Raw genomic sequence first — 12,333 nt, forward strand, 5'->3', positions numbered from 1 at the left:
TAGAGAGCAGGGCAGCAGGATTGGGAGTGACTGACATAAGGGGTGGGGATGGAAAAGTGTGGGCGGCATGGTGGCTCAGTGGTTGGCACTACTGCGTCATAGCACCAGGGTCCCAGGTTCGATTCCAGCCTCGGGCGACTGTCTGTGTGGAGTTTGCACGTTCTCCCTGTGTCTGCGTGGGTTTCCTCCGGGTGTTCCGGTTTCCTCCCACAGTCCAAAAATGTGCAGGTTAGGTGAATTGCCCTAAATTGCACGTAGTGTTAGGTGCATTAGTCAGAGGGAAATGAGTCTGGGGGGGGTTACTCTTTGGAGGGTCAGCGTGGACTGGTTGAGCTGAAGGGCCTGTTTCCACATTGTAGGGAATCTTTAAAAAAAAACATTATAAGGGGCATGGCTAGTGTAGGCAGGAAGATAGCTTTCCTCTTGGTGGAGGACTAGAACCATGTTAAGGTGGCGGGGGTGGGGGGAGGCAGGAGGTTTACAGGGGCTGTGAGGAAAAGCTTTTCCATGAAAGGGTGTTGGGAATCTAGAACCCACTGCCTCTAAGGGTGGTTGAGGCAGAAACCCTCATAACATTTAAAAATTGTTTAGGTGTACGCTTAGGTATGTACAAGGCTGGAATGGGCCAAGTGCTGGTAAACGGGATTAGAATTGTGAGGTGGTTGTTTTTGTCTGATGCAGACTCTGTGGGCCAAAGGGCCTTTTTCTGTGCACTAAATCTTGCTGCCTCTAAAACCATTGTGCCACTATTGGCTCTGCTGCATGAGGGAGAAAGAATAATTGTGGGAAGGCTTTAGTAACAGGAAATTCAATCACAACAGGAATGTATTTGTGTCTGCAAATGAGATTCCAGGAAGGCATGTTACCTCCCAGGGTCTTTTCTGTGTTATAGACCTCCCTGATTCTATGACTAGGTCAATGGATCAAAACCTACCCTCTATTATTCATATTCACAGTGGGAAGTAATATCTGCTGCTTCCCACAAATTGTAGGGTATCTGTGGTGCAGTGGTAGTGTTCCTGTTTCTGAACCAGGAGCTCTGAGTTCAAGTGGATCTGCTCCAAAGGTATGTAATGACATTTCTGAACAGATTGATTAAAACAAAATCCATGCCAGTCCTTTACAAATGTGTTTCACTTTCTGCCTCTAGGTTTTGGACATTGGGGACAGTTTGACTATTCCTGATGAATTTACAGAAGAGGAGAAGAAGACAGGCATGTGGTGGAAGCAACTACTGTCTGGGGCAATGGCCGGTGCCGTGTCTCGTACTGGCACTGCCCCTCTCGATCGGCTCAAAGTCCTAATGCAGGTATTCCCGACAAAATAATTGCTGTTTCCTCTACTGTTGTCTGTACTCTATTATAATTAAACAAAACAAAGCTTACATTGTCAGCAGTAGCTACTAAAAGTCTGGCTTTGTCCAGATGACTAAGTCACATAAGATCCACAATGCATTGGTGAGTTAGATATAAAATTGGATTGGTCATAGAAGACAGACAGTAGTTGTGGATGAGTGTTTTTTTGTCTGGTGTTCAGTGGCCTATTGGTATTCAATAATTCAATTGGATGAAGGTGATAGGTCAGAGAGGAGGGTAGGGTCCTATCACCTTCATCCCCACCCCCACTCACCTATTGTACTCTATGCTACTTTCTCCCCACCCCCACCCTCCTCTCATTTATCACTCCACCCTTCAGGCACTCTGCCTGCAATCCTGATGAAGGGCTTTTGCCCGAAATGCTGATTTTCCTGCTCCTCAGGTGCTGCCTGAACTGCTGTGCTTTTCCAGCACCACTCTAATCCAGAATCTGGTTTCCAGCATCTGCAGTCCTTGTTTTTACCCTGTAAATAGCAGGACCCTTAAGAGATTGATACACAGAAAGGTCTTGAGACACAAGTCTCCATAGCTTCCTGAAAATGGCAACACAAGTGTATAAGGTTATAAAGAAGGCATACAGCATGCTTGCCTTCATCAGTCAAGACATTGAGTGTAAAGGTTGGCAAATTATGCTGCAACTGTATAAAACATTGCAGGTTTGTCAACATCTGTAGAGAGAAATTACAGTTAACATTTTGGGTCTGATGGAAACTAGGAAAAGGTTTATTTTTGCACAAGACATGATGGAGAAGGGGAAAAGAAATAAATAACAGGTGGAGATAGACTTCAAAGGGATAGAAGAAACGTTGGAGAGACAAAGGAGTGGATAATGGTCAGTCTAGAAGAACGAATAACTGCTAATGGGGATTATTATGGCTAACAATGGATTGTGTGTAATAGCAGGAACAAAACCCACAGGAGTTGTAACGCCTGCACATTTACTGGGTGGATAGCAAGAAACTTTTTCCTAGAATGTGAAACTGAATTACTAGGGGTCATGAGTTCAAAGTGAGAAGGGAAAGTTTTAGGGGAGAGATGCATGGAAAGTCCTTTACGCAGAGGGTGCTGGGGGCCTGTAATGCATTGCCATGGGAGATGGTAGAAGTGGGAAGAATAGCATCATTTCAGCAAAGGGATACAGATCTTTAGAAAATGGATGACAGGTTTAGATAGAGGGTCTGGGTCAGTGGAGGTTTGGAGGACTGAAGGGCCTGTTCCAGTGCTGTAGTTTTTTGTTCTTTTCTTTGTATAATGTAATAGTTTTTATTGTTAGTATATGTTAAACAACTACTTTGTTCAATAATATACAGTATAACAAGTAATTTAGCATCATAATACACAGGAAAAGATTTATAACCTTCCACAATGAGAATGTGTGATGGGGTTAACGCATGATTTATATCAGGTAGTTTGGACCCCATAGGGAGAAATCGCAGTCCCTGGGTTTCAGGTTAATGGCATTTTTGTAGTCAATTTATCTACATTTCCATGCTTATCTTTCTGCTAAATAAAATCAAATTACTGTGCATATTGTTACATTTTAACAAATTTTACTCTATTCTAACCAGGTCCATTCTTCCAAATCAAACCAAATGAATATGTACAATGGATTCAAGCAGATGCTTAAAGAGGGAGGAGTGACATCTTTGTGGCGAGGAAATGGGATGAACGTAGTGAAAATAGCACCAGAAACCGCCATCAAATTCATGGCCTATGAGCAGGTACTGTTGATATTGAGTTGTGAGTGTCAGCACCATGGTTTAGGTCTGTGGACATTGTACCGGACATTTGTGGGCGGCACGGTGGCACAGTGGTTAGCACTGCTGCCTCACAGCGCCTGAGACCCGGGTTCAATTCCCGACTCAGGCGACTGACTGTGTGGAGTTTGCACGTTCTCCCCGTGTCTGCGTGGGTTTCCTCCGGGTGCTCCGGTTTCCTCCCACAGTCCAAAGATGTGCGGGTCAGGTGAATTGGCCATGCTAAAATTGCCCGTAGTGTTAGGCAAGGGGTAATGTAGGGGTATGGGTGGGTTGCGCTTCGGCGGGTCGGTGTGGACTTGTTGGCCCGAAGGGCCTGTTTCCACACTGTAAGTAATCTAAAAAAACCAAAATGATGATACCTAGTTTAGCATCAATCAGAAAGAAACTGGATTCATAAATCTCTGCAGATATAAGCTGCCATTTTCCTAATGTTGGACCAGAGAGACAGATCAGTGTTGATGTTGGATATACTTTCAGGTCCAGCAGGTAGATTGGTATTGGGCTTGCTGTTGGTTCTAAATGGTAGATTGAGTCCAATATCAAGAGCTGGGTTGATAGCAACTCCAGGAGTTGGATTGATACCATTTCGGGAGCAGGATCAATGCTGATTCTGAGAGCAGGATCATTACTGGTTCCTGGAGTGGAATGGATATTGGTTCTGGAAACTGAATTGATTTGGATTCCAGGAACCAGATTCCTGCTGCGGGATGAAGTCAGTCTGGGTGAAAAGCCTTTCTGTGCTTTTGAATTTCGGGCATTTGACCTTTCTTCCATTTTCTGCAGTATAAGAAGCTGTTCGCAAGGGACAAGCAAAACATCACAACCTCTGAAAGGTTTCTCGCAGGATCACTGGCTGGGGCAACTGCACAAACCAGTATTTATCCAATGGAGGTATGTCTGGACCATTGAAAAACCTGGATACCAGCTCGAATATTCAGCAGGTGATTGTAGATCAATTACCAAGTATTCCCAGCACAGAAATAGGTCATTCCGCTGAACATACTAGTGCCAATGTTTGTGTTCCAACAGAATTGCTTCTTTATACCCACTTTTCATTTCATAGAGTCATAGAGATGTACAGCATGGAAACAGACCCTTCGGTCCAACCCGTCCACGCCGACCAGATATCCCAACCCAATCCAGTCCCACCTGCCAGCACCCAGCCCACATCCCTCCAAACCCTTCCTATTCATATACCCATCCAAATGCCTCTTAAATGTTGCAATTGTACCAGCCTCCACCACATCCTCTGGCAGCTCATTCCATACACGTACCACCCTCTGCATGAAAAAGTTGCTCCAGAGGTCTCTTTTATATCTTTCCCCTCTCACCCTAAACCTATGCCCTCTAGTTCTGGACTCTCTGACCCCAGGGAAAAGGCTTTGCCTATTTATACTATCCATGCCCCTCATAATTTTGTAAACCTCTATAAGGTCACTCCTCAGCCACTGACACTCCAGGGAAAACAGCCCCAGCCTGTTCAGCCTCTCCCTATAGCTCAAATCCTCCAATCCTGGCAACATCCTCGTAAATTTTTTCTGAACCCTTTCAAGTTTCACAACATCTTTCCGATAGGAAGGGGACCAGAATTGCACGTAATATTCAAACAGTGGCCTAACCAATGTCCTGTACAGCCGCAACGTGATCTCCCAACTCCTGTACTCAATACTCTGACCAATAAAGGAAAACATAACAAACGCCTTCTTCACTATCCTATCTACCTGCAACTCCACTTTCAAGGAGCTATGATTCTGCACTCCTCTTCTCACTATATTTCACACCCCCATGTTTTTAATCCAGTTTACCCTTTAATTGTATCTATACTAATCATATCAACCATTCCTTGTGGGAGAAGTTCTCCCCACCCTCGAGTAAAGAAATTTCTCTCGAATTCCCTAATGCCTATGTTAATGGTCTCTCGTCCTGATTTCAATTGCAAATGGAAGCATTTACTCTAAGTCTCTCTCAGCAGATTTCTTCATAACCTTCAAGATCTGTCTGATTGGACTTTAATTGCAGAATCATAGAAGTATTTACCATGCAGAAGGAGACAATTCAGTCAATGTTTGCACTGACTTTCCAAATGAGTGTAGTGAATTGGAGTAAAAAAGGAGGCTATATTGGATTTGGTTCTAGATAATGAACCAGGCCAGGTGTTAGACTTGGAGGTAGGTGAGCACTTCGGGGACAGTGACCACAACTCGGTGACTTTTACTTTAGTGATGGAGAGGGATAATCGTGTGCCGCAGGGCAAGAGCTATAGCTGGGGGCAGGGAAATTATGATGCAGTGAGGCATGACTTAGGATGTGTGGATTGGAAAAACAGGCTTCAAGAGAAGAACACTAATGAGATGTGGGGAGTGTTCAAGGAGCAGCTACTGCGTGTCCTCGATAGGTATGTACCAGTCAGGCATGGTGTAAAGGGCTTTGTGAGGCAGCCGTGGTTTAGTAAGGAATTGGAGTCCCTTGTGAAAGGGAAGAAGGCGGCATATGTAAAGATGAGGCGTGAAGGTTCAGTAGGGGCGTTTGAGAGTTATAAGGTAGCCAGGAAGGAGCTAAAGAGGGAGCTAAGAGAAGCGAGAAGGGGACATGAAAAGTCTTTAGCTGGTAGGATTAGGGAAAACCCAAAGGCTTTCTATAGGTATGTCAAGAATAAAAGGATGACTAGGGTAGGTATCGGTCCAGTCAAGGATAGTAGTGGGAAGTTGTGTGTGGAGGCGGAGGAGATTGGAGAGACATTAAATCAGTACTTTTCATCAGTATTCACTCAGGAACAGGACACTGTTGCTGATGTGAATATGGAATCACAAATAATTAGAATGGATGCCCTGGAAATATGCAGGGAAGAGGTTTTGGGAATATTGGAAAGGATGAATATAGATAAGTCTCCTGGGCCTGATGGCATTTACCCCAGGATCCTATGGGAAGCTAGGGAGGAGATAGCAGAGCCATTGGCCTGGATTTTTATGTCGTCGTTGTCAACAGGAATAGTACCAGAGGACTGGAGGATAGCGAATGTGGTCCCATTGTTCAAGAAAGGGAGTAGGGATAGCCCTAGCAACTATAGGCCAGTGAGTCTGACTTCAGTGGTGGGCAAAGTCTTAGAGAGAATGGTAAGGGATAAGATTTATGAACATCTGGGTAGGAATAACGTGATCAGGGATAGCCAGCATGGTTTTGTGAAGGGCAGGTCGTGCCTCACAAACCTTATTGAGTTCTTTGAGAAGGTGACCAAGGAAGTGGATGAGGGTAAAGCAGTAGATGTTGTGTATATGGATTTTAGTAAGGCGTTCGATAAGGTTCCCCATGGTAGGCTAATGCTAAAACTTCGGAGGTATGGCATTGAGGATACATTAGAGGTTTGGATTAGGAATTGGCTGGCTGGAAGGAGACAGAGGGTAGTAGTTGATGGATTATGTTCATCTTGGAGCGCAGTTACTAGCGGTGTACCACAAGGATCTGTTTTGGGACCATTGCTTTTTGTTATCTTTATAAATGATCTAGAGGAAGGACTTGAAAGCTGGGTAAGCAAGTTTGCGGATGACACAAAAGTCGGTGGAGTTGTGGATAGTGAGGAAGGAAGTGGTAGGTTACAGCGGGATATAGATAAGTTGCAGAGCTGGGCGGAAATGTGGCAAATGGAATTCAATGTAGCTAAGTGCGAAGTCGTTCACTTTGGTAGGAATAACAAGATGATGGATTACTGGGCTAATGGTAGGCTACTTGGTAGTGTGGATGAGCAGAGGGATCTTGGTGTCCATGTACACAGATCTCTGAAAGTTGCCACCCAGGTAAATAGTGCTGTGAGGAAGGCATATGGTGTACTGGGCTTTATTGGCAGAGGAATTGAGTTCCGGAGTCCTGAGGTCATGTTGCAACTGTATAAGACTCTGGTGCGGCCTCATCTGGAGTATTGTGTGCAGTTTTGGTCGCCATACTATAGGAAGGATGTGGAAGCTTTAGAACGAGTGCAGAGGAGGTTTACCAGGATGTTGCCTGGAATGGTAGGAAAATCTTATGAGGAAAGGCTGAGGCACTTGGGGCTGTTCTCATTGGAGAAGAGAAGGTTTAGGGGAGATCTGATAGAAGTGTATAAGATGATTAGGGGTTTAGATAGGGTAGATACTAAGAACCTTTTACCGCTAATGGAGTCAGGTGTTACTAGGGGACATAGCTTTAAATTAAGGGGTGGTAGGTATAGGACAGATGTTAGGGGTAGATTCTTCACACAGCGGGTTGTGAGTTCATGGAATGCCCTGCCCGTATCAGTGGTGAACTCTCCTTCTTTATGGTCATTTAAGCGGGCATTGGATAGGCATTTGGAAGTTATTGGGCTAGTATAGGTTAGGTAGGATTCGGTCGGCGCAACATCGAGGGCCGAAGGGCCTGTACTGCGCTGTATCCTTCTATGTTCTATGAGGTCTGCAGATGCTGGAGATCACAGCTGCAAATGTGTTGCTGGTCAAAGCACAGCAGGTTAGGCAGCATCTCAGGAATAGAGAATTCGACGTTTCGAGCATAAGCCCTTCATCAGGAATAAGCCATTCTGTTGCATATTGTATCTATTTAAGAAATGATCTCATGTATTCTTGAACCTTCCACCACCACTTCCAGGCAGTACTCTCCAGATCCACTTGACTTTTCTCACATTTCATTTGCTTCCTTTGCAAATAACTTTAAATCTGTGTCCTGATTCTTGAACATTTTATGTTTAAAAAATAGGAGCAGGAGTAAGTCCTGCTTACAAGAGCCTTGTCTACCATTCTGTTTGATCATAGCGTGACCCTGTAATACAACACCATACTTCTCCGCATACCGCATGAGTCTTTAATATCTACAAACTTGGCCTCCACAGACATCTGTGGTAGAAAATTCCACTGTTTCACTACCCTTTAAATGAAGAAATGCTTCTTCATCTCTGTCCTAATTGGTTTTACTTTATATCCTGAGACTGTGTCCTCTGGTTCGTTCTAGATTTCCCAACATCCTTCTTGAATCTAGTCTGTCCAATCTGTTAGGATTTTAACTATTTCAGTCAGATCCTCTCATCTTTCAAAACTAGACTGAATAGGGGGTGGCACGATAGCACAGTGATTAGCACTGCTGCCTCACAGCACCAGGGTCCCAGGTTCGATTCCAGCCTCGGGTGACTGACTGTGTGGAGTTTGCACATTCTCCTCATGTCTACGTGGGTTTCCTCCGGGTGCTCTGGTTTCCTCCCACACTCCAAAAATGTGCAGGTTAGATGAGTTGGCCATGTTAAATTGCCCATAGTGTTCGGGCAATTAGTGTTAGGTGAAGGGGCAAGTGTAGAGGAATGGGTCTCTTCCCACAATCTAAAGATGTGCAGGTCAGGTGAATTGACCATGTTAAATTGCCCGTAGTGTAAGGTTCATTAGTCAGAGGGAAATGGGTCTGGGTGGGTTACTCTTCGGAGGGTCGGTGTGGGCTGGTTGGGCCGAAGGGCCTGTTTACACAGTAGGTAATCTAATCTAATAGAATACCTGGCCTAGTTGAACTTACCACTCCTCATCAGATAGTCCTGTCATCCCTGGTGTCAGCCTAGTGAACCTCTGCTGCGCTCCCTCCATGAAAGTAAATGCGGTTTTAGTAGGGAAATTAAAATGCACACAACACTGCAGATGTGATCTCACTAAGGCCCTGTACAGCATGTAAGACATCTCTACGTCTGAAATCAAATCCTCTTGTAATGACGGCCAGCATACTATTAGCCTTCCTAATTGTTTGCCATAACTGCCTACTTTCATTGACTAGTGTATGAGGATACCCATATCCCTTTGTCAGTCTGCTTCCAAATAGAGTATTATTTAAATTATCGAGTAAAAAATGAGGTCTGCAGATGCTGGAGATCACAGCTGAAAATGTGTTGCTGGTTAAAGCACAGCAGGTTAGGCAGCATCTTAGGAATAGGGAATTCGACATTTCGAGCATAAGCCCTTCATCATTAGAAATATTTAAATAATACTTTTGTTTCCCATACCAAATGCATAACTTTACATGTTGCCACATTATACTGCATCTGCCATGTGTTTTCCCACTCACTCAACTTGCCTAAATCACCTCGAAGCCAATTTTAATAGTCCTCACAACGTTTAAAACTGCCCAGTTTTATGTCATCAGTAAACCTGGAAATGCTGCATTTTGGTCCCTAGTCTAGGTTATTCATATATTGTCATTTATAGCTGGGCCCAAGTATTAAGTCATTGCCTCCCACCTGGAAAAAGACCCATTTATTCTTAATCTCTTTTCTGTCTCCCTTATTCTATTAGGTACATCCTCAAAAAATCTCATTAATGCTTTCCAAATGTCTCAAGTCATGTCATTTGTAATAGAGTCAGAGATGTATAGCACGGGAACAGACCCTTCAGTCCAACTCCTCCATGCTGACCAGATATTCTAAATAAATCTAGTGCCATTTGCCAACATTTGGCCTATATCCCTCTAAACCCTTCCTTTTCATATACCCATCCAGATGCTTTTTAAGTGTTGTAATTGTAATCAAGAGATTTAGATTACTATATTACTGAGAGCTGACTGGCTGACTAACTCATGAATAGACTACACTGAACAGACACTGGCCAAACTGAATGACTGCTGACATTAGGAGAGAGTTTTTCAATTACAGTATTACAGTGTCATGATATCTCAACAGTACAATGTCCTTATGATGTCCCTATTACTGATGTCCGGCTAAGTGTTGTTTTCTTTTCTATCCCTCCCTTTTTAAATCATAATTACATTTGTCACCCTCTAATCTGTAGTAATGGCTTCAGACTCCATAGAATTATGGAAGAATACCACCAGTGTATCCAATATTTCCAGGGCCACTTCCTTTAATACTCTGGGATATAGGTAATCAAGTCAGCCTTTAACCCCAATTATTTCCTCAGCACAATTTTTTTCTTAATACTGATTTCCTTTGGTTCTGTCCCCGTACTGTTCCCTAACATTTCTCAGAGGTTATTTGTGTTGTTATTTGTGAAGACAAAACCAAATTCCCCGTCCCACAGATTACTTTGCCCCCTCTAACACTCTCCCTACGCCTGGACCTCTGCCTCTGGCCTGTTACCTGCTCTTGACCTGTTCATTGAGAACTGTCGGTGTGACATTAGTCACCTCAATTTCTTTGCTTCTCCTCACCAATTCTAAGCTATCCTCCCAGGAACTGACTGCACTGCATGCTCTCTGAGCTAACCCTAACTTTGTAATTAAGCATGCACATCAAGGTCAGGCTGTTGTTGACAGGCAGACTGATGTTGCAGAGGCTGAGCGCCAGCTCTCAGATACTTCCTCCTATCTTCCCCTGGACCATGAGCCCACCCCACGATGGAACATCAAGCCATTGTGTCAATCGCCGTCACAAACCTTATTTCATCTGGTGATCTCCCCACCACTGCCTCCAAGTATGTCAACCCCGCATAGCCTGCTTCTACCTCCTTCCCAGAGTCCATAAACAGGGGGGTGGTGTCTGTCCTTGTTGCAGTTGGAGGGATGGGGTTAGAGGGTAGGGTGCGGGAAGTGGATGAGATGCGTTGAAGTGGAGGGGAAATTGCGGTCTTTGAAGCAGGAGGCAGGGTGGGATTCGCTGGGTTTAGAGAAGATGTCAATGTTGGGGATAGGATAAATTATGCAGTGGCTGACTTGCTCGTCCAGTTTAGAGGAACAATATAGCATGCCACACAAATCTTGTGTTATTGACTGTTTATTCGTGAACTCACGGGGAGAGAGAAGTTAACTGAATGTGGTCATAAGTCACTCCAATGAGATGCAGAGAGTTGCATGATTATATGGGTTACACTTTGCCCAGTCAGTACATAGAACGTACAAAAGTATAGCACAGAACAGACGTTTTGGCTCATGATGTTGTGCAGAGATTTAATTCTAATGTAAAATATAGTAACTTAACCTACATACCCCTCAACTCACTGCTATCCATGTGCATGTCCCCGATGACTCTGCTTCCACCAGCACAGCTGGCAACGCATTCCATGCATTCACAACTCTCTGCATAAAGATTCTACCTCTGACGGCTCCTTTTTACACCTTACTGCTAATATCTTCAAACTATGACTTCTCATATCAGTCAATCTTGCCCAGGGGAAATGTCTCTGGCTATTGACTCTATCTATTCCTCTCATTATTTTGTACACTTCAATCAGGTCTCCTCTCTTCCTCCTTCTCTCCAGAGAGAAAAGTCTGAGCTTATTCAACCTTTCTTCATAAGGCAAGCCCTCCAGTCCAGGCAGCATCCTGGTAAACCTTCTTTGCACCCTCTCCACAGCCTCTGTGTCTTTCCTATAGCAGGGCGACTAGAATTGGACACAATATTCCAAGTGTGGTCTCACCAGGAGCTTGGAGAGCTGCAGCAAAACCTCACGGCACTTAAACTCGATCCCGCTGTTAATGAAAGCCAAAACACCATGGGCTTTCTTAACAACCCTATCCAGTTAGGTGGCAACTTTGCGGGATCTATGTACTTGCACATCCAGATCCCTCTGTTCTTCCTCACTGCCAAGAATCCTGTCTTTAATCCAATATTCAGCATCACTTTGCATTTATCCAGGTTGAACTCCATCTGCCATTTCTCAGCTCAGCTCTGCATCCTGTCTATGCCACACTGCAGCCTGCAATAGCCCTCTGTACTATCAACGACACCGCCAACCTTTGTCTCATCTGCAAATTTACTAACCCACCCTCAACCTCCTCATCCAAGTCATCTGTAAAGACTATAATGAGCAGAGGCCCAAGTACAGAGCCCTGCGGGACCCCACTCACTGTCCTCCAGGCAGACTACTTTCCATCTATAACCACTCTCTGCCTTCTGTCAGCCAGCCAATTCTGAATCCAGATAGCCAAATCTCCCTGTATCCCATACTTCCTGACTTTATGAATGAGCCTACCATGGGGAACTCTATCAAATGCCTTGATTAGTCCATACACACCACATCTGCTGCTCGACCGTCATCGATCTGTCTTGACACCGCCTCAAAGAACTCAATAAGATTTGTGAGGCATGACTTTCCCCTCACAAAGCCATGCTGACTGCCTTTAATCACTCTATGCTTTGCCAAGTAGTCATAAATCCTACCCCTCAGAATTCTTTCCAAACTTTTGCTGACCACAGATGCAAGACTGACTGGTCTTTAATTTCCAGGGATTTCCCTATTACCCTTCTT

At 44.4% G+C, this 12,333-nt stretch overlaps 1 protein-coding gene across 1 annotated transcript in view; it reads left to right on the forward strand.

Moving 5' to 3' along the window:
- LOC132819214 (mitochondrial adenyl nucleotide antiporter SLC25A24-like) overlaps positions 1-12,333 on the forward strand; it is a 106,527-nt gene that overhangs the window by 42,924 nt on the left and 51,270 nt on the right. Inside the window, exons 5-7 of the mRNA XM_060830679.1 lie at positions 1,151-1,309; positions 2,945-3,097; positions 3,920-4,027. Coding sequence (XP_060686662.1) covers positions 1,151-1,309; positions 2,945-3,097; positions 3,920-4,027 — 420 coding nt within the window. The remainder of the gene's footprint in view (positions 1-1,150; positions 1,310-2,944; positions 3,098-3,919; positions 4,028-12,333) is intronic.

This window comes from Hemiscyllium ocellatum, chromosome 9, assembly GCF_020745735.1.
Source record: "Hemiscyllium ocellatum isolate sHemOce1 chromosome 9, sHemOce1.pat.X.cur, whole genome shotgun sequence".
Classification (NCBI taxonomy): Eukaryota; Metazoa; Chordata; class Chondrichthyes; order Orectolobiformes; family Hemiscylliidae; genus Hemiscyllium; species Hemiscyllium ocellatum.